The sequence below is a fragment of the Perca fluviatilis genome, chromosome 19 (assembly GCF_010015445.1).
Source record: "Perca fluviatilis chromosome 19, GENO_Pfluv_1.0, whole genome shotgun sequence".
NCBI lineage: Eukaryota > Metazoa > Chordata > Actinopteri > Perciformes > Percidae > Perca > Perca fluviatilis.
In genome coordinates, this window is record NC_053130.1 from 28,413,440 (window position 1) to 28,437,017 (window position 23,578).

The window sequence follows — 23,578 nt, forward strand, 5'->3', positions numbered from 1 at the left end:
AAATTTATGATACTTTTTGTTTTTTGTGAGAAAACGAGGAAATTCAATTATAAAAAAAAGACAAGATTTTTGAACATTATTGGTGCTTATTTCTTAGAACTTCAGAACAGGTGAAAGTGCTTGAAATTGTAACAATTTTGTAACTGTGTGGGAATAGCAGGTGCAGAAAGACAACATTCCCACAAACAGACACACACACACAGCAGTCCACGACACAGTTAAGTTTCATAGCACCTACAGTTATTACACTGTAATAATTACACTCGGTCCGAACACCTCATATGTAATAGTTATGTGTGTGGGGGGAGGGGGTCTACCGTGTGCAGTCATTGAAAATAAATTATTTTTTATGTTCTTCACAGAAAATGAGCTAAGGTCAGCGGGTTTGAGTAAGAAGAAATAAAAATAAAATAATAATAAATAGCATAATTTGTCTTTTAGCAAACATGGAAAATGGTTCCCACAGACCCAAACACCTTACAAGAGTTAAAGGAATACTTTGTCAGCCAACTTTGTATCATACCGTAATAATGTTGGTAGTATGTGTAAACGAACTATGTTGAACTACCAGTGCCCAGATCGCCCTACTCGCAGGCTAGCGGAAAAACGCCAGATGACGCATTTTGCATCATCTGGCGTTTTTTTGCTGGCTCTAGGGCTGCTGCTGAAACTACAAATGAGAGACAGCCGCCCCCTCTCACTCTCTCAAACTCAGATTAAATTAAGTTAGTTAACCCATTGACTATTTCTCGCCAAATATGTATTTAGAAACATATTTTAGCTCAACGTATAACTGTAAGACGAGAGGTGCTTCTCACGTCCCTTAAATTTAATCCACCGGCTCCTCCGCTTGCCTTGCTTAGTCCGTCCCTCCGAGGAAGCACAGGACAGACATGAGGAAATCATGGGAGGAGAGAGGAAATGAGGTAATGTGTTTTAGGAGGAATGGGACGTCCTTTCCTCTGGAGCGTCGCATGAATTCGTCAGCTGTAGGGGCGGAGTTGACAACGACTTTCAGCTGCACGGCTTAATGAGGGCCAGAACAACTTCCGGTTCAGCAGAGGAGCTATCAAATAAAGGAAGTGAGAAGCACCTCACATCGTTTCTTTTACTAACTGGCTGCCATATTGATTCTGTGACGTGCACGCGTTATTCGTCACCCACCAGCGTTTATTGGTCTCCTTGCATTCTGGTAGTTGTAGGTTTTCTACCTTTTGATTGAAAGGGAATACCACAGCCCCTTCTGTTTTCTCTGGCCATGTAGCACCAATTTAAAAATTTTTAAAAATGTGTGCACCATTATACTCAATAGACAGCCCAGTTTTAAGTAATAAAATACTTTTTTTGAGTAACTCGGTTATAGAGCTGGGCGATATTATATCGATATCGTGATATGAGACTAGATATCGTCTTAGATTTTGGATATCGTGATATGGCATAAGTGTTGTCTTTCCCTGTTTTTTAAAGGCTGCATTACAGTAAAGTGATGTCATTTTCTGAACTTACCAGACTGTTGTCACTGTTGTATTATTTGCCTTTACCCACTTGGTCATTATGTCCACATTACTGATGATTATTTATCTAAAATCTCATTGTGTAAATATTTTGTGAAAGCACCAATAGTCAACAACACTACAGTATCGTTTCGATATCGAGGTATTTGGTCAAAAATATCGCGATATTTGATTTTCTCTATCGCCCAGCCCTACTTGGTTACTTCACTTACTTGATAAGATGTCGGATTACGCTTAATGACCAACCCGTTTGTGTTGTTTTGACATTTAATTCAACATGTTTAGCTTTGCCTCATGCTATCAAACTGTCATAGCTGTCCAATGCCTGTACACACACGTTAGTGAATTCCCTTTGAAAGTGTTGCAGTGGCAAGTTTTACAGCTGACATAAGAAGTTTAAACAGGTCTTCTGACATTGAAATGTCTGACTACACTGTGGATAGACTGAAGCCTTGCTTGGCAGAATGCAGCACCCCCCAGGTTAACTAGTTTCATGGTCACACATGGAGGGGAGATCCATTGGGACAGGTGGGGAATTATTTTGAGCTATATGAACACCTACAATCCTACTCAAAGTACATTTCATCAGGGATGTCAAGGCCCACAGTCAGCAACTCTGCAGGTCCAGTATGAGGTCCTGACATCAACCTTGCGCAAAGCTGAAGCTTGTTACTTTGGCGGTCACACGTGACATAAAATCTGGACACTCCAGCCTCAAATTCATGTCTGAAAGGCTGCCCCTTTTTTATTATTTGTGATAGCCAGCAACTAACTCCTCTAGACAAGTTAACATTCAGCACATTATTATTCGGATTGTGTTTGGCTTCCTCAGTTATATTGGCTACAGCATCAGTTCCTGCTGTGAACATTTCCAGTGTTGTTGCTTTGCGATCAGCTTTTTTGTTCGTGCTGCTCTACAATGAAATGGTGATGCACAGGCATTTCACAGTGGCAAAGTGTAATTTAAGACACTCGGGGACGCTCAACTTGCTTTGCCTGAGTGCTGTCCTCACTCATCTTTTTGCTAAGAGGCCATGTCAGGTGTTCACAGGGGCGTTTCTAGGTTTGGGGCTTAGCCCCGACCTCTCTAGGTGTATCCTCCCCGGGTTAAGCGAGCTCTATTTTAATGTTGTGTTTTTTTCTTCTTCTTTAAAGTGCCCATATTATGAAAACACTTTCTGGGATTTGGGGTGTTATTTTGTGTCTCTGGTGCTTCCACACGCATACAAACTTTGAAAAAAAATCCATCCATGCTGTTTAGAGTGATACGCTTTCTGAATGGGTCCTGCCTTCAGTCTCCGGGTGAGCTGTTCAAAATCGGCACAGCTTGTGACGTCACAAGCCAAAACGAGCTGGCTAACCGCAACCGTTGGCTCGTAGCGTTAGCGTGCTACCTCGTTCTCAATAGCAAAGCACTGCTACAACACACAAGTTCACCATGATCTACAAAAGAACTACTTACATGTGCGCCCTCATTTAGAAGTCTCCCAGCTAATCCTGCCTTGTAACTGACCGAAGTTGAAGAAACAGCCTTTCTTTTACGGTCTATGGAGTTAGCTAGCTGACATGATCTACATCTGAGCTACTGCGCATGTGCGAGTGCAATCAAAGATAGTACAGAAGAAGAAAAGAGGTCTCACTCTGTAGCTAAAACGGAGACCAGGTGAAAAGAGGATCTGCAGCAGTGAGAGAGAGCTGTGCAGTACAACAAAATGTTTTTTGAAAATTAAACAATGTACAATTATGAACCTGAAAATGAGCATAATATGGGCGCTTTAATGCATTCGGGTACCTTATTTACATACAAGCTGAAAATCAGCAACGTCAGAGATAAAACAGAAAGTTCTTAATCTGCCAAGGTCAAGCCAAATATCATTGGGACACATTTGTTAAGACATTGTGCGGGGTGTGAGTCTGAACGTATTTAAAAGCTCATTCTGCGATTTAAATAAACCAAAAAAATAGGATGATGTTCTTTGTGGACAAATGCTAGACAACAATTCCTAAGTGTTTGTAAACTATGGTGTTTCAAATATTAAGATCATTTGAAAAACACAATGCTGGTTGCGATCTGTTCAATTACTAGGGATGTAACGATGCGCTCAACTCACGATACGATTCACGGTTTTAAGTTCACTATAAGATTTTCTCAATTCTTTTCAACACAATGAAATGACTGAAAATATAAACTGTGCAAAACAGCAGATGTGTCCTCTTATCAAAAGTGCAACTGAAATAGTATTCTCTTAAGTAACAAATGATTCAAAAGAGGCTTATTTATTGGTCAAATTTTTAAATTATTTAAAAAAAATAATCTAAGAACTTAAAAACAAATTATATTACCAGTCATTTGCTCTTAAACAACATAAAGAAGAGTCTAGATCGCAGAAGGGTAATTTACAGCCACATTAAATGCAACACAAGCTTACGGAGCTGTACTCAAACGCCATACACCAAATACACTGTTTAGCTGTCAGCATTTTAACCGTGTGTTTGTCAAACAATCTTAAGTGAATATGAGCGTACCGTCAGAATCGGAGTAGGTGTTAAAATGAATGAAGTTGATGTCATCTGTGTTTGCCATGTGGCACGCATTTGCATCTTTTTTAAAAAGGTAAAATCACGACATGCAAAGTGTTCTCTTGCTTCTACTTTATTGGCATGTCTGTTAAAATGATGGGTAATTCAATGCCTCACTACAAAATTGTACGTAAGGAATTCAGTCAAATAATCATGATTTGAATTGGCAGGTGATGTGTAATAAATGTAATACTTTGGCCATACAAGCACACTGCAGAGTGAAGCTTATTTTATGGTTCTGCGGAGGCTCCACGCAGGGCTTTCGCTGTAGCCTACGTAGGCGGTCTGATGTTTATACTTGTGCGTCAAGCCGGCATGTGTGTATGTGTGGGTAATTTGTGATAGAGCGAGCGAGGGAGATTGAGAGTGAGTACCAACTCTAGACTCATAGTGAGAGAAACGGTGTCTCTCCCTGTGCTTTCTGACTAGGGCTGAACGATTTTTGAAAATAATCTAATTGCGATTTATTTAAAAAATATTGCGATTGCGATTCGATATGCGATTATTTTTTAAGCTCTTTGTCTTCTGTATTAGTCAACAAAAACTAGCAATAAATCATTGTATAGTATGAACTTCACAAGATTAGATAGATTAAACAAGCTGTTCTTTCCTGGAGGCCAGGCCTGTATGTGATGGTGAAATTAGGTGATGCGTGAATTTATATGAATGACCTCTTTTATTTAACTACTTCAATCCCAGTAGTATATTGAGCACTGACCAAGCCTGGTGGAAACATTCATATGAAAGTCAGAAATAAATCACACTAAAGTGCAGATTGCAGAAATATAAAAACAAATTTACAACACTTAGTAGTATTTAGATTATTTAATTATTATTTACATAGACATATGTAAACATGTGGATTGCATTTTTTAAACACTGTCTTTGAACTTTACTAGACAGTTAAATAAGTAAAATATATACATCGGTGTATTTTCTTTAACAGCGCACAGAGAGGAGCTGCCTCCAGCCCCTCCCTCCCTCATGAAGTTGGCGCGTGTGCGGATGACAGCGTCAACGACGCTGCACTAGCTCAGAGAGGCTATCGTTACGTTAGTAGTAGCATGCTGGTGTTGCCGTGGGATTAGCTAACTGTACTAATAAAACCGTTGAAACACCGTGGCCACGCTGCTGTGACAGCTCCCCAAACGTCATTTATCAGAGTCTGGTTGTTACCCCTCTCCGCGGCAGTCTTCTCCGCTCCATATCTTTATAATGGAGCTAACCGGAGCTAACCGCTAATCAGAGCTAATCGTTGCTAACAGAGTTCTGCGTGCCTGTATTCATTAACTGCATGTGTGGACTGGAGCCCGAATAAAACCCTTACAAGTTTTAAACTACAACTCAGAGTTGTTTGAATGACAGAAATCTGCTCAAGGTACGGCGTACCGTTAGCGTGCTAAGTTGATGCTTTCTCTGCGGACTACGGAGTGCGGACTGATTTGCTCTCGTGAGTCACGTGACCAAATCGCAGCCTTTGCGATTAGGAAATCGCGTTTTAACATATCGCGATATTATCGCAAATGCAATTAATCGTTCAGCCCTATTTCTGACCACTGTGGGAAATCTGTAGCAGGAAAAGTTAACATTCTCTTTGATTTAATTATGTTCATGGAGAAGGAGAACAAGGAAATGAGTCTGGGGGGAAATGCGTCGCCGCCGAGCGACTTGCGTCACCGTGACGTGTAGTTAAATTTTTCGAGAGGTGTACGCCAGGCTACAGCCTGTTCGTAGGTTCGTGTCTCCACGTACCGAACGTACGTAGCAACGGCGTAGATTTTACGCAGGGGCATAAATCGCCCTTAAGATCAGATGTGATAAGATTCAAGGGTCTTCCGCCAAGTAAGCAGGCCCTTCTGAACTCTGAGATGAATCTCAAACGTTTTTCTCACAATTGACCAGTCTAAATTCTACCCAGCTTTATTCTGTATGAAATAATAAAACAAGGGTTTACTTTTTAAAGTCAGACAATGCCACAATGGCTGCTCTCCAAGCGTTGTCATGCTACATATGTGACCAATACTTTCCCTCTTCTGTGTGGTGAGCAGATGCTGCAACTTTAAGTGCAAGCACATTGGTCTGCCGTTTCTGGCATTTGATAGCTTGTGCAGTGCGTCCTAAAAGGAATTTGCAGGCATTTGACGCAGCACTTTCGGGTCAATATTGAACTTTTAAAACCGTTTCCCAAGCACATGGTTACAGTAGCAGAAAGAAAATAAGGGCATGTGAGCTTTGTGAAATGTTCTTTAGCTGTGTGCTGCGGGTGTGTGGCAGACGCAATAACCCTGACCGTGTTTGAGGAGCTGATAGCAGGAAGATGTATGTCATGTCCCCTTGCTTCTCGACGGTTGTGTACCCAGCCTCTATCACTGACAAACATAAGGCACCACGCGCTCTTATCTGGGCCTGCCACAAGCAGCCAGCTGCCCCTGCATTGCAGTGTTTCACAAATAGATGTGGGGGACACATTTCAATCCAACCTGACCTTTTTTATTGGCTCTCACACAAGCTCCTTGTTTTGCTCTTTTCTTCTCTGCTTTTGTTGTCCAAATTGCTGACCCTGTTGCTACCTTTTTACGAATGGGTATATAAATATGTGCTGTCAGCATAAGTGCTGATAAGGATTGACCCTGTAGCTAGCATTGGGCATACAAAAATAGACTTTACCATGTGGTGGTTATTTCATATACTACTGAATTACCAGAAAACATGATATATCGTTATAGAGATAGGAAATGACCTACATCGGGATAGAAGATTTTTGCAGTATTGCCCAGCCCTACCTGTAGCCACGATTTGATTCAGCTTTAGTATGGGGTGGTGTCGGTATCTCGGGACTCGCTTTGGGAACTTACAGCTTGCAGAAATAACCTGTGGTGCATGGCGTTAATGTCAGAGAACGTGGCTATTGCCACAGCCAGAAGACAAATTTTGTTTGCAAAAGAAGGTGGAGGCAGCAAAAAAACCCACCGCTGGCTAAACTATTTAAAAATGGCGGCTTTGTCGCTAGCAATGATGTGATTAGTGACTATACTCTCCGACCAATCAGTAGTTTGCAGGTTTTCACGTCACCTTTTTTGATATCGCCTCAGCTCGCTTGGAACCTCGACGGAGGCTATACTAAAAAAAATACCTTGGCAGGTACTATTTTTCATAATGGAAAACCAAAAAAAGGCGAGAAGAGGTGAGTTGAGCAGGTACCATGTAATAGATAAATGCCATTAGTTAGCAGGCTTGAGTTTTTAAAGCACAAGCTATTAACTGAAAGCAATCCTGTTTACATTGTTGGCCTCCAAACTCCCTGTTGTGTTGTAGAACCATTTCAGTGCTTAATTACTTTTTATACCCGTGGCATTTACAGAGGGCACAATAGAATTCCACGAATACTTAAGAAAAACATTACATGCGACTCTAGAGACTTCCATACATTTTTTGGGGATTAATGGATAGTAATCCACCACTGGTCATAGTCTTCTTAACTTTGGAAGCCAGCCACTAATGGGCCAATCAAAGCCTAAACAAACGCCTTTTGCTGGACTCCTGTTGACATGTTAATATAATGCAAAGGTCAGACTGTAGGTTGTAAAAGTCCACACCTTTTGTTATGGAGTAGCCTGAGGCTGTAATAGAGGTGGGAGGTTCCTGTGTTAGTTGACTCGGTACACAAACTTAATCACACATCCCTGAATAATGCGTATTGGTATATTTTTTTTAAATGTCACAAACCTATGTTTATAAAACGATATGCATGCAATAACTGCAAGATAAATGTTTTTGATGACACGGTCAATAAGGTGTTGATTTAAATCTGTTAATAGATAGAAGTTGGAGTTTATTCTGTAGTCGATTGCACAATATTGTAGGGGCACCCCTGTTATTTTGTCCACCTCGTGGAAAATACCCAAGGCTATGTAACGGTCATATCTTTTCAGAGTCAGTTTGGCAGCTGACGCTCACCAATTTACTAAATGCCAAATAATCATTTAACCAGAAACGGACACATGAGAGGTACTTATCTTGTGCATGGTTTGGTTTGACTTGACTCAGCTCACTTGGTACCAGGTGTTTTTCTCTTTTTTTTCTTTTTCCCCCAGATAGTACCCCCTCAGTGTATGCCATAGACTGTAAGAATAATGGACGTAGCACCAGTGATGTCACCCATTGGTTTGTGAACTGCAGTTTGGATACCCAGCCCTAGTTGCTATTAATAGTAGCTTGACTAATTAAAAATGGCGGATTTGTGCAGGATGTACCGTGTCACGCAAGTGATTATTCTCTCTGACCAATCGTTGGTCTGCATGGCTTTAACTCCACTTTAGTATTGGCTCAGCCCTCTTGGAACCTCGGCCAAAAAAAAGGTACCAGGTACTATCCACAATTTTTGTTAATGGAAAACCAAAAAGAACGAGTCCAAACTAGTAGAGCTGTGCCGTACCATGAAGTGGAATGCGGCATTGGACTCTGTGTGGTTGAATTCTATACTGTTCCAGGGTGGCAAACAGCCTGGGTTGTTGTTGTTGTTGTTAAACTGACACAGACAAGACTAGTTTGGGATTGAGTAGAAGCAGTCAGACATGGAGAAGCCCCCCTAGACCTTAACCTTTCTTTTTAAGATCTTTGTGGGACAGAATCCAGTGTTCCTGTGCCCTGCCTTTTGTGCTGAGGAACCTCCAGTTTTCCCACAGTCACGTGATCGCTGCTGAGTGAAAGGAGCCTTTGTGGGGTGGCTTATGCGCTTCTTAAAGCCCGTTCTAAAACGGGAGCCTGACTTGTGAGACGATGAGAAAGTAGCTATGCTTTCACACTCCATCTTTGTACAGAGTGTCAATCACCCTGCCATCCTGTATTCCTTCAGAGCCAACCATCCGACCCCCTCCCCCTTCCCTCCCCTCCCTGGCTGTGTGTGACTTCATGATACAGTTCTGCGCTTTTCTTGGATTTCAAAATTACGTCCTCAGCTGAAGTGGAACATGTGACGTTGGCCTAGCTTAACTGGAAGGATCTGTAGTCCTTGCTGTACATTCTTTTGATCCTGGCAACTTGAAGGTTTGTCAAAATAACGGGGGAAATAAAAAGGATAATACACACTGCTGTTTGCCTGCCCTTGAAGTTTCAAAGCAGTCGATTAGCATTAGGTGGATTAAGGCTTCTTTGTGGAAACGGCAAAGCCCCACTTGAGTTTGCCTGTGTAACATGTAAATAAGTGTTTGAGACGGCAGGTCACCTTTCTAAAGCATAGTTCAGGCAAGATGCCATCATCTAATCATGTTCTTGAACGACATTTTCATGGAAACCTTCCAGGCCTTGTTCAGCAGTAACAGGGTAATGTGTAGGGCTGAACAATTTTTGAAAATAATCTAATTGCGGGGGTTTTTTTTCTTAAAAAATATTGCGATTCGATATGCGATTATTTTTTTTAAGCTTTGTCTTCTGTATTATTCAACAAAAACAGCAATAAATCATTGTATAGTATGAACACAAGATTAGATAGATTAAACAAACTGTTCTTTCCTGGAGGCCAGGTCTGTATGTGATGATGAAATTAGGTGATGCATGAATTTATATGAATGACATCTTTTATTTAACTACTTCAATCACAGTAGTATATTGAGCACTGACCAAGCCTGGTGTAAACATTCATATGAAAGTCAGAAACAAATCACACTAAAGTGCAGATTGCAGAAATATAAAAACACTTAGTAGTATTTAGATAATTTAATTATTTACATAGACATATGTAAACATGTGGATTGCACTTTTTAAACACTGAACTTTACTAGACAGTTAAATAAGTAAAAATATATACATCGGTGTATTTTCTTTCACAGTGCACAGAAGAGCTGCCTCCAGCCCCTCCCTCACCTCATGAAGTTGCGTGCCGTGTGCATGACAGCGGCAACGATGTTGCACTTGCTCAGAGAGGCTATCGTTACGTTAGTAGTAGCATGCAGATGTTGCCGTGGGATTAACTGTACTAATAAAACCGTTGAAACAACACAGCCACGCTGCTGTGAAAGCTCCCCGAACGTCATTTATCAGAGTCTGGTTGTTACCCCTCTCCGCGGCAGTCTCCTCCACTCCTCCATATCTTTATAACGGAGCTAACCGCTAATCGTTGCTAACCGAGCCTTCAGTTCTGAGTGACTCTATTTATTAACTGCATGTATGGACTGGAGCCTGAATAAAACCCTTACAAGTTTTAAACTACAACTCAGTTGTTTGAATGACAGAAATCTGCTCAAGGTACGGCGTAGCGTTAGCGTGCTGAGTTGATGCTTTCTCTGTGGAGTGCAGACTGATTTGCTCTTGTGAGTCACGTGACCAAATCGCTGCCTTTGCGATTAGGAAATCGCGTTTTAACATATCGCGATATTATCGCAAATGCAATTAATCGTTCAGCTCTAGTAATGTCAGGTGTGTGAGCATCTGTCAACATTATGTGACTGTAGGTTTGGACTTGATTTTTGTCACTTTTAAATATGTATTGTGAACACATTGTATAATCACCAGCAAAACACGTATGCCTATTAAGTCTTTAGATTGTTGTGAACACTGGCTCTTCAGACTTTTGTTACTGCCTACATTTTGTCATTCATAGGTTTAGAAGTCAGTTTACGTGCCAAATTGCACTGGAATTCTCTGTGCGTAGGAGACCATTTTGTACATGTGCAGCGCAGGCTTATCTGCCAGTGTTCTGTTAAACAGGGTTGAGGCAACAACGAGCTGGAGATTAAGGTTTGGCACAGAGGATAGCATTTCGGTGCTGTTGTATTAGGTCCTGTCATGCTGGTGGGGCTTGGTTACAGGAATAAGAGCCAGTGAATCGAAGGGAGCGCTGAGTTTTGTTCTCCACCGTTGTGCTCTTCTGGAGATATCTGTCCACTCTTCTACTTCTCATCCTCATCTTCTATAGATGTGCTTTTTTCTGGATATCACCCACCCCCCCGTGTAGGAAATGGCTACAAGATGCATATTTTTTATTTGCATTTTCCAGCTTTGCTGCAAAAGAATGTGATAATTACATTACATGTAGTGTTAAACAGCTTTGAGTATGGTGCAAGCTCACATAACCGGTCAGAAGCAAAGAGGAGGTGGGCAGTTTCGTGGTGAGCTCTGTAAGGACAGTAGACTGAAGGGTTAATGTTTCCGTCAGACTCCGATTCACCACGTGTGCCCATCCTGGCCCTTCCGCTGGCCATGTCACCTGAGCGCCTCGACCCTAAGGCTCCTCTCCTGCATCGGCATGTTTTATTCAGCACCAGGGGAGTATTGGAAAATCATCCATTGCATGCAGGCAGCAACCCGAGCAAATCTAAATTGGCCAGCCACAGAAGAGCCCCCTCTGCTCCACTGCGGCCCCAGTAACTGAGCAACCGCTGAATAAATGTTGATGTTGTGCTACTAGAGGTGGCCACCAAGAAAAGTTTAATTTGAAGTGACTAGAAAGTCCACAGACTTCTCTCTCCCAAAAGCATTTTGGTTACCTTTTTATTTTATTTTTTTTTTTTTTTTTGTGGCAGTTTGGGGGCACGTTTGCCTTTTTTATTTGCTGTCTCAATCAAAGTGAGCTGTGGTGGTTACCACGACTAAAACGAGCAGTAAAGCTTAACGTCTGGATTTAAATCCTCTCCTTGGAAAGTTATTGGTGATGTCAGACATCCACACAGGTCTGTGTATTCCCTACAGTCCCTACAGATTTTAAGGCAAATCAAAATGTAAGTGAAAACAGGTGGTTGGTGCACCAATACACTGGGCCAATGTGGAAACAACTGGCAGAATATGTATGGTCACAGGAAAGTCAGTAAACCTACCAGACCTTGTCCATGCTTAGAGAAACGTAAGGGTAATGAGACTTTCTGCATTCTAGGAATATCTTTTAGAAATGAGAGCTGTAGTTCATAGTTATAGGTCTAATGTTGCTGATGTGGTAAGACGCATTTCCTACTTCCCTGTGAGAGTGAAAAGGCCAGTTTCCTCTATTCCAGGCATACCTGTCAGAAAGGAGATACTGCCCTTTCTGGTAGCTCTCAACCTGCATTTGGTCCAATCTTTTTAAACAGCCTTGACTTGGACCAAGTTTACATTTGTGTGAATGCAGTAGAGTCGCAGACAGAATAAACCTTCATCTGCATTGTGTATTGGCTGAGGTGGTGATGTATGCATGTTGTTCCCTGGATTTTCTAAATGAATCTACCAAGTTTTTTTTCCAAGATTAATTAAAATGGGCTAAATGTCCTAATGCGAATGATAACCAAAATGTACATAACAGCCTAAGGGAGAGAAAAAAATCATTACGGTTACTCTCTCCTTGTTGAATTTATGCCAGAGGTTTATGGGAGGTGTTTTGTAGTCTAATGATTGTTTCATTCATCCAGTGAAATGCCAACTGTTCAAGGTTCAGTGTAACTATTAAAATGACAGTGTAAATGTCACACTGGGATAGCCTCTGAGCCAGTCGTTCTCCTAGCAACAAGCTAGTCCCTGGCATAACTGAATGTGGCTTAATGGAAAATCTCTTGACATTTCGGGTTTTAGTTGGTGGTTTTCTTTATTTCAGCAATTATCACACTGTTTCTACTTTTTTTATTTTTATTTTTATATATAACCAATGGAGCCCCCTTGTCATAGTTTGAGAGCTTGGCTTCGGTAGTCACGGCCTGGTGTCGCTGACTTTCCTAAATCAATTTATTCAGGTCTAACTTATGACTATTTTCACAAGTACGTAGCAGCTAACATAAGAATGCACTGGTTTAGATTCTTGAGCTTAGCCTCATGTAGGGAGGCACCGGGGTAGTGAACCTTCCAGCCAGTCGCATGCTGCTAATTAACTATGGAAAAGCAATATAATATCACAGTCGGGGATGTACTGTGGTAAGGTCAGAAAACCTGAATAACAGGTTACCTCCTCAGATGTTGGACAGGCATGGAGTGGAGGAGGGCTCGGGGGTGTATTGTTCACCAAAGGAGTCCAATTAATTGGAAGATAGTACTGCATTAGTGCATTAGTATGTTGGTCCTGTCGACCAACATACTAATTGCCCGATTCCTGTAAGAGAAGAGACATAAGTTTGAGGAGGTGGAGTCATACCAGTGTTTTGTTTTGTTTTTTATTTTGTTTTTTTTAATAAAAGTGGAAGCACCGTTTACTCAGATGGACCTTCGCTGTGTGTGGGAGGATATATTGTGAGAGGAGAGGATGTGTTGGGGTGCTTGTGGGCAGAAGGAGGGATGTTAAATAATGGTTTGGCTTGAGTCCAGAGCTAGGCATTTGTCTGGATGTCACACACAAGGGAGACTGTGTCCTCAGTTTGTCTGCAACCAAGCCCCCTTGTGTGTTTACTGCATACCCTAGCTGTAGTTTATCAGAATATTGTGTGCACTCACACAGGAATGCCCTGGTGAATTCAGGTTTGAGTAGCAATGTGATTAGTCCTAAAAGCAATGTCAAAAGAATGTAGCTAGAGGCAAAGCAAATGGCCATAGAGACGGACTTTTATGAAGTTATCGCCACCTCCAATACCAAATATTACAAAGGAAAATAAAATCCTACCACTTAGTGAGAAATGTAGGCCGGTTTCTAGTTTAATAAGCAATTTGTTTTATAACTAATTCGTCATGAAATCATTCAATTCCAAAAATCCAATTTTTGTGCCTGACATAACAGAGAAACCTGCTTCACAAAGGTGTGCTATCGGGAAAGGCGGTACAATCTTGACTGCGTGCTAATGGCCAGATAGACTCCGATAGATTCAGCTTTAATGCACGGCAGAGAGGGAGGGAGAGAGAGAAAATTTGCCAGGAAAAGGTGCGGTCGCTGAGTAGCTGATGTGACATCAAATCAGAGACGGGAAGTAACGGAGTTCAAATACTTTGTTACTGTACTCAAGTAGATTTTTCAGATATTTTTACTTTACTATTTTTGTGCTGACTTTTTACTTTTACTCCTTACATTTTTAACACAAATATCAATACTTTCTACTCCTTACATTTTACAAGATTGGCTCGTTACTTTAGTTTCCTATAATTTCAGTGGAGTTAGTTATTTTTGCGCATCATCATACCGAATTCAATCTAATTGGATGGGAATATACGTTGCACTTGACGCACCGCTATAAGACGACTCTACAGATTCGGCGGCATTCATTCGCAGCAAATCATTGCGGCTTGATGGCGGTAACGTTGGCACATAGTAGTATGGACGGCGCCATGATTGAAAATGAAGAAAATGGAGATCCCAGAGATTCAGCAGACATGCAGCAAGACCTTCCCAGTCATCCTTGGCCTTATCTTACATTTGTGTGGTCCAGGTAGCTTTGCATAAAAAATGGTTTGCAAGGCTACTTTTATACTTTAAGTAAATTTCCAAGCCTGTACTTCTTTTCTTTTACTTGAGTAAAGAAGTTAAATCGGTACGGGAAGTGAGTACTTTTGCCATCTCTGCATCAAAGCCACACACAATAATTACACACATACCCACAAAGCAACACATGATACATAAAAACTCTTTGCGTGTCCCAAATTAATCATGTACAAACATTGACGGACGATAAAGTCAGACGCACTGACCAGGACGAGAGCTGAACCGTAACGTTAGTTGGACAGACGTCTTGGTTCTTGGGTAGGCTATCTTTATTAACTTTAGCCTGGCTGGTAGCAGCTTTATGCAATGAAAAATGGCTATTGTAGCTTCACTACCCATGGAAAAGCATGTGCATCACTGTGTCAGCGGCAGCTGCTGCTTACGGTACTTTTCTACACACAGGAGAGCCTCACTTCCCATTTAAATAAAAAAAAAAAATAAGTCAGACTAACGTGATGTCACATACGCCCGTTGCCCACATGGCTACCTGTCTTAAAGGGGATGAGTTGGCCGGTAACCGTCATGTAGAAGGAGAACGATGAAAGTTTTTACTTTAACAAAACAGTTTTAGTATCAACAGTGCAACGTCCTGCGATGTGACTTATCACGCATGCGCACATTGCGATGTAGACGAAACAAAATATTGTGCAGCCCTACCTGTGACCCAAAACACGGGAAAATCGTCTGTATGTCGACTTCTCGCACACGCAGGACAGAAATTCTGGAGGGCAAGTTTTAGAAACCCTTAAAAGGTTTTATTTATGACTGCATCACCTAAATGTTTTAATTAACAGAACGAAACAAAAACCAACTAAGGCAAGTCCTCCTTCCTCGCCTCCTACTGCAGTTTCAGGCTGTGCCAAATATCGCTGCAGATATGCGACCACACTTGGTCGTAGAGAATACCTAATTAATAAGTGCTTGGCCACGCTACAATGTATCTTCACATGTGTATTTTATTCAGTTCAGTGTCCCTCATTTACGAAATGAATGCACGACAGAAAGCGAGCGTAAAACCGGCGTACGGTCATCTCCACGCAAAGCTCGGCATCTATCGACATGGACGTGAGCAGAGGCTACGATCAATCTCACGTCAAGTTTAAACTCCTGTACGCAAGTTTTCGAGTCAGTGTAGCCTTGGTGCAGCATATAATCAGTTTAACAGGAGAAGTCATCAGTTGATCACTTATCGGCAATGGCAGATCTGGCTCTTTTAGGAAGACCTCTGTGCGCCGGTACACACACGGGCCACGTTGGAGCGCTGCATCAGACTGATTAAGGGCAGATGACTCTACTTGCATTAGCGGGGGGGGGGCCCTACTATACATGCCAGGAAAAGTCTGCAACATTGTTTTAGCCTGTGGGGTTCTGCACAACATCGTGCAGGAAAACAGGGTGCCATAAATGTAGTGATGGAGCCAGTTGACCCAATGCCCAGAGAGCAGTGTCCAGCACAGCCCCAACTGGGGGCTATACGAAGGAGACAGGATATTATTCCTCGCTTTTAAAAGGTATGGTGTAATGTTTTGGCAACGATATTCAATACAGGAAACATGACGATGCTCACGGTTGCCTGGCTCTGGAAAAAACACAAGTAAATTAAGACCCTGCATAAACTCTGCTACTGTGCGTTTATTTAAATATAGGTACACCATGTAGGCCAAAGAGATTGCAATGTAAGCCTGTATATTACTATTAGGACTATAGCATACATATGTTAAGGATGTATAAATTAAATAAACTTCAGCTAGAGTCTGATTCACTACAGCAACACTGTTGACTGCATCAGTGAGCTTTTTCCATTCCGCATTCTTTCTACAGCCTTTAATACCAGTTTTCAGGCTGACAAATAGTACACACGTTAGTGCAAATGAACCTGAGATGTCAGGGTTTCAGTCTCCACCTCTGAAAAGTGCAGTTTCTTAGCTGGATTTTGCAAATTGTAGGGGGCGAGGCCTAGAAACTGAGAATGTATTGGGGCGTGATATTTAAATTACGATTGTTTCCAGCTGCTGCATTTATCAAAGTCCAACAATTCTTATGCTGTGATTGGTGTGATACGAACGTTTCATGAATCACACGTGGAGCCTGTCGTAACCTGATTTCTGCGCTCATATCTGTGCTGGTTTCTACGTTAGATTGATAAATGAGGGCCATCGTGCCGGTAAGGTATAAACGTGTGGGAGCTGCAGCCCAGTTCAGGAGTTATCAACAGGTCAGTCTTATGATGGAATGGGGAAAAAAAGAAAAAGTTGTATTCTGCACTTTTTTTTATTTTCCTTTTTCTTAGCTGGCTTCCTAGTTTGCATTTGCCTGTGTGATGTTCCAGAATGCTGGAGATCTGCTTGGGTTTTTGATTTAGAAGTGCACAGTCTCTAACCACTGTGGTTGTCTCTTCTAAAGGCACATTATCAGTTGTCATCAGCTGTAACGCAACACCAAAAGTCTCGGATTCAATTAGAAATCTACAGCTTTTTTTAACCATTATCAGGGCGTATGCGTTTCATTGTCTTCATCCCACCTGTGTGTTCTTGGTTTTTAGGAGCTGCTGGGTATGCTTTGCCACAGATGAGGACGACCGCACAGCAGAGTGGGTGCGTCCTTGTCGCTGCCGGGGCTCGACCAAATGGGTTCACCAGGCCTGTCTGCAGCGCTGGGTGGACGAGAAGCAACGAGGCAACAGCACCGCACGTGTGGCCTGCCCACAGTGCAATGCAGAATACCTCATCGTCTTTCCCAAACTGGGTGGGTTGCATCTCACACAGGATCAAACTAAAGTGCACCACTTTTTTTTTTTTTTTTTTTTCTTTTCTTCTTTCAGTGGCGCATGACAAAGCGGAAACGGGAAGCATGGGTGAGTTCGAGGGCAGCCGGATGCCAGGACTCTCAGAGTGACTGCAAGTCTCTCTTGTAAACTTACTGGGTTAAGATGAGTTATTTTATGGCGAATGAAAGGCTTGATCCGACAAAGTAGGTAATTGAATCAAATCGAAGCATTGACGTTAACGCTGCTGCCAGTTCTGCTGTTGTTTACCTTAGCTGGAAGCTTGAAAATAACATGGAACTGGCACGCAAGTTTTCTTTTAGGGCCATGATGCTTCATCACTACTGCTCAGTATGTCATGGGGACAACCATTCCTTCAGTTATATTTTCAAAGGTCAAGTGTGTCTGCAATCCCTTTAGCCTAGCTTCATGTAAGAGTCAAATGTATTTATCATTGTTTATACTTTTTTATTTCCTAGATCTTCTATTCACGTAGGGGAGAGTTGGCAATCTTAAGATCAGTGCGTAATGAATGTTTAAACTACGAACATATGGGGGAGCGGGGTTGTCTATTTGCTGTATAGCACTAAGATAGATTGAGAAATTGCATAAATGTTTCCAACTCATAATTCTGAATTTAATTTGTTGTACTGTAAAATGTCACGACAACTCTCATTTTCCAACATTTGTCACTATTGGAGTGGCATTATAGAGCAAATTTCCATGTAAATAGACTGCTGAAGCTCCTCCTTTTTTGAGGGCGCCTGCAACTGTACCCGAAGCTCTGACGGCAAAAAAGTCTGTCTTGCCTGAGTGCATGTTTATTTACTCTGAAGCTTATGCTTCTGTTGTGATCTGGGTAAATATGTCCTTTCAGATTGACGAGGAACAGAAGGCTGCTCCTTGTTTTGCGGCCCGGCTCCTAGCTGACTGACCAGCATTTAGGAGAAAAGTGTCTGGCTCAATTATTCTGACGCGTTAGAGTGACGAGGGCTCCAAATGTTTCTAAACACCAGTTATGACTCATGAAGTGAACATGTACCATACACGATTAGGTTTGTTTGGCCAGAACCTCCTCACTTTTCAGTTTTCTGTCATACCTCTCATGCTGTTTTGGCATTTTGCAGTGACAGAAAAATATTCTAGGTACAGAAAAACAAATAGTTTATCCCTTTTTTGGTTGAAGTTTTACAGCCAAATGCCAAACCCTGAGACTCATTATCAATAGTGCACAGTTGCCACTGGGTTACACATCCGCCACTTTGCCACTGCCAGTTCAACCTCAAAGAGAGAAGTTGCAATTTGAGGCAGTAGTGGGCCCCAAGACAATGCTAGTCTGGAGGAGGCCTGGCCCGTATGGTAAAAAGGTTCATGTATATTTATAGTGACCAAGGCTGTGCTGTCAGTCACTTTGGTGCTATGAGCAAGAACGTTAAGTCGAGCTTCTTTTAAACACTTCCTCCTCCTCAGTAAATAATAGGGTTGGGTATCTTTTGGATTTTTATGATTCAGATGCCAGACCGGTACTTTTAATACGATTCCGATTCCAAAACAGATTCTTGAAAAACAAAAAAATGACATCAAAGATGTGATTATGTTTACTAGCGATCACGTGCAGTGAATGGTTAATATGCTTTTACGTCAGTTTTGGTGAGCCCAGAGGGAAAATATGGCATTTTAAAAGTAGCCTACATTTATGGTAGCTAGCTAACGGTAGACTACAGAGAGAGTGTGATATTTTTACGTCCGTTTCGGAGCGACGGAGAGCAAATATTTCAGTCGACACATTAAGTGGAACTTAAATTTGTGTTCTAATCCGGTCTGATTCCTACCGGTTGCGTAGGAACCGGTTCCATAGTGGAACTGGGTTTCGGTACCCAACCCTAGTAAATAACAGAGTGAATGTCTGTCTTCCTCAGAGAGATTATTGGCACTTGGCTGCTTGCTGTGTGTTTGTGATTGTGTCTCAGGCCCTTTGCTTTTTTATATTTAAGGTTGTGTTAATTGGCTCCCAACAGGTCTGTTAATTAGTGATGTATCTACCCTATGCAGAAAATAAAATAACATCCAGTAGAGTAGTCAAACAGGCCCTGATAACACATTTAATTGTTTAAATGTGTTAAGTGATAATTAATTAAAATATCACATGTATTGGCTCACAAAAATATCTTTGCATTACATTACAAAAGCAATTGGATCTGAATAATATAGGGCAGTTGACGAGGTTCCAACAAGCTCGGCTGTTAAAGCGGAAAGAATCGTGCCAAATCGATGCACGTCGTTGCTAAACTAATAACAGAGGGTTTGAGTGCAGATTTTATTACTTTTAAGAAATTCTTTTCAACTTATGTCACAGAAATAGGTTTACAGGCTTTAGTGTAAGTGTGTTGGTAGTGTAAACAACATTGGGTGTCCATTATTTTGCACGCCCAGTGTTTGTCGTAGATAAAGAAAAACTTTATTACTTACAAATCTATAGCAAAGAGGGAAGCACAGAAATGTATTGATTCAGTGAAATTTGAAGTGAAGCCCTGCCTGACTTGTTGCCAAGCAACATGGTAAAATGAAGTCTGTGCTTTAGGCTGTATTAGAATAAATGTCTCAGTCAGGGATACACTGGGTATTTGTGTACCTTGTCCTACTGTGGTTTAATTAATCTTAACCGGTTATAGTGCTGAAATCAAAGAACATTCGAGAGGACTGAACAAATGTATCTTGTAAGTAGTTTCTAGGTTAATACCAACTTCGAGCTTAATTAAACGCATATCTATTCTATTTTTGTTTTTTTTTGGCTTGTATTGCCTTTTATTTATAGGACAGATTAAGAAAGGAAAGTGGGAAAGAGAGAGAGAGGGAGGGGGGGAGAATGACATGCCGCAAAGGTCGGAACCGAACCAGAGATCGCTGTGACAAAGATGGGCGTCTGTTCATGGGGCGCACGCTCAACCAGGTGAGCTAACCAGGCACCCCAGATGCATATCTATTCTAGTTCAGTCGCAGAGAACTCATCTGACTTATTGCACAAACATGTGTGTGCCATCTAATGTTAGTCTCGTGCACATGCTCTGGCAAAGGGACATGAGCGCAGTCCTTTGAAGTCATGAGTTTAGACACATTGCATCCGTGTTTTTTCCAGTGTGCCACATCATTATGTCGTTATTTTTAACCAGCTCTTTTTTTCTTTTTTAAACCGGCCAGTGATGAGTTGTGGCCCAGAAGGTAACATGTTTACCCTCAAGCTCATCAGCTCCTGACGCCAACTCCTACATTTGTCATGTGTTAAAAATGCTCAAGTAGTTTGGCCAGAAGCAATAGAGCATCATGATGGATGGGCCAGTGGTTTATTTTGAAAGGGAACTTCCTCTTCACTGTGGCTGATCTGCTGAGTGATGGCGCCCTTAGTGAATGATTCGGCAGTCTTCTGCCACAGTAACAGTTTATTTACTTAGGACTTGATGTAAGCAACCAGAGGCTTGTTACCTTTTGATTTAGCTGTGTCTAACTTCCTTTGGTTTCCCTTCAGTTTAGGTGAGACTGTGACTATGTTTACACGCACATAATATTCCGGTTTTTGCCCTTATTCCGAAAAAGACAATATTCAGATTTAAGCTGTTTACATGGCTAATGAAAGTGTCAAATCTATAGCAAATACTGTGAGGATCTGTTGGGAGGAGACTACATTTACTCAGTACTACAAAACTCAGTTTTGCGTTTTTAAATGAGAGAAGTGTCTAGTAAGGTTCAGACGGTCCCTCGGGAAAAACAGGATGTCTCTTCTATGTAAATACATTTTTTTTGGGGAGGGGTAGCTAATCATACCACTAGGAGTCATCCTAAATTGTGCTAAAAAAAATGCTTTTACTGAGGGACAGAGAGAACTCCTTGGATAAGAGAAGGGCAGAGGTGGCCCGGTTTGCTGTGGCTGACATGTTTAAAGATTGAACTTTATTATGACTTCAGTGATTGGTTGACAGGTAACGTCAACCTGTGTGAATGTGAAATTAAATATTCCTTGATACTCATGAGCTGAAAAGCGCAGTTTTGGCTTGATAAATGATTCCGACAGACGACTGAGTGCATCAGTGCTGCAAACCGCATGTATCCAGTGTCCCGAGTCGTGCACAGTTGCACAAACCATCCCTAAGTTGTTAACCATGAAAATGCTTTAAAAATGTCATTATCTCTTATCCTTCCATAACAGGCGTGGCAAGCCACGTTGCTTACACCAGCTGAGACTTTGTGAATCACTCCTCGATCAACAACGTAAGGACTGACCGGACGGAGTTTTAGCCTACCAGATACAGAAAGCTACCCCTTTTTTTAAACTACCCATTCCCACTTCTCCCCATTATGATAGATGGAAGAGTACGCTGATTGGAAGTGCATTAATGAGCTGTAGTGTGTTGATTTCAATGTCTAACCCAGCAGTACCCACATTGTTAGAATACTTTGGTCATAGACAAACCTGTTTTGCTGCCAAACAAACATCATAGCAACTAATGGCAACTGTTGCTATGGTAACCAACCATCTTTCAAAATAATTTTCATTCTACTACTTAAACCAGATCATTCTGGTACTTAAACCAGAACTACTGGAGTCAAGTGATTTCTAGCTGCTACTTTCTGAACACCAAAAAGGTGAATTTTGGATACAGAGAAAGCAGTGCTTCGGAACGGACTCTCGTTTGCCCCTTCCAGTCACACTAACTCATTCTCTCTTAAAGTGGACTCGTTTAAATTCTTTAGACCGCTTCACCTTAAACATTTCTTTTCTAGGTCCAATGGCTTGTCTAATAGTAATATTGTAAGCAGAAACTATGATTCCAATACTAGTGAAACCCCTAGAGAAAAAGAAATCAAGGTTTCTGCCTTCTAATTTAAATCCCACCATTGTCACTTTCAGTCAGTTACTTGAGCAAGACTTGGCCAAACTAAGTGTGCTATGTCCCTCCAAAAATAAAAACCTGACAAAAAGTGAATTGGATGCGCTACTCTTTGGAATCAAGACAGGACATTGTTATTCGCCCTGCCGATAAGGGGGGGAGCTGCTGCTGCTGTTGTTGTTGTTATGGGTTTAAAGAATTAGGATTGGGGTATATTGAAATTGCTAAATGATGAAAACTCATATCAGCCTCTCCTCTCTAATCCTACTTCCAGCATAAAAAATATGGTTGATGAATTTATTGATACATCTCACAAAAAAGGCTGGATGACCGATAAAGAAAAGGCTTTTCTGCGGAGTGACCACCCCCGATGTCCTGTATTCTATGGTCTACCCAAAATTCATAAACGACTTGATGATCCTTGCGCCCCATTGTATCGGGCATAGGGGGCCTCACTGAGCCTCTCTCACAATTTGTTGCTTTCTTTCTAATAAAATACGTTCACAGTTTACCATCATACCTTTGGATTTGATTAATAATTGGAATTGTGAAAGCAATGATGTCGTGTCTTTGGATGTGCAAAGTCTTTATACATGCATACCACATAGGCCTACAAGCCATGTTGTATTACCTTGCTAAACATCCCACTGATGTTTTGCCTCATCAGAATTTCTTGTAAATCTTATCGAAAGTATTCTATCAAACAATTTCTTTAAATTTTACTTACAACTACAAGGGGCTGCAATGGGGAGCGCCTTTGCACCCTCTTATGCCTGTTTGGTGATGGGTTTATGCGAAGAAAAATATATACATAATCCTGAAAATAACCCCTTTTATTCTAAAATATCATTGTGGCGCAGGTACATAGACGATGTTCTTTTAATATGGAAGGGCACACTTATTGAGCTGAATCTAACACAGTCCATTAATTTCTTAGACCTTACCATTTCTAAGGATGCAAATAATATCCTGCAATCCACCATCTACCACAAACCCCTCAGTAGGAACACCTTGTTGAGAGCGGACAGCAATCACTCGCCTCATCTAGTCCGCAATATACCAGTGGGCCAGTTCCTGCGAGTCAGTAGAAATTGTAGCACCTCAATTGATTTTATGTCAAAAGCAGCCCCCATGACAAATCTGACATTACAAAAGCGTTTGGATAGGGCTCCAAGTACAGATCACGCCTCACACACTACATCCAGAGTATCTTTTTCCACCTGCTATAAGCAGCAGGAAGAATGAAAAACATTATTCGCAAGAATTGGCATGTTCTGAAGAGTGACCGGACACTCACGGACATCTGCGCAGAGCCACCCAGGTTTATATTTCATACCTGCAAACTAGTCGCTTTTCGGGAAAAAAATCGCCATTTTGAATGGGAAAATGTCATCTATGTGAATCGTGTGGATCCAAAGAGTTTTTATTGGGGGTCCGAGACCCGGTGGTAATACGGCACCGGTGCCTTAACGACAGT

The 23,578-nt window shown here is 41.5% G+C and overlaps 1 protein-coding gene across 2 annotated transcripts in view; it reads left to right on the top strand.

The window, feature by feature from the left end:
- march5 (membrane-associated ring finger (C3HC4) 5) overlaps positions 1-23,578 on the top strand; it is a 35,529-nt gene that overhangs the window by 1,174 nt on the left and 10,777 nt on the right. The window contains exons 1-2 of one of the 2 annotated variants that reach the window (XM_039784913.1): positions 907-926; positions 16,997-17,199. In XM_039784913.1, the coding sequence (XP_039640847.1) occupies positions 922-926; positions 16,997-17,199 (208 nt within the window). In that variant the 5' untranslated portion in view covers positions 907-921. Of the gene's footprint in view, positions 1-906; positions 927-16,996; positions 17,200-23,578 lie in introns of those variants that run through there. The other variant, XM_039784912.1, reaches the window with a different exon arrangement.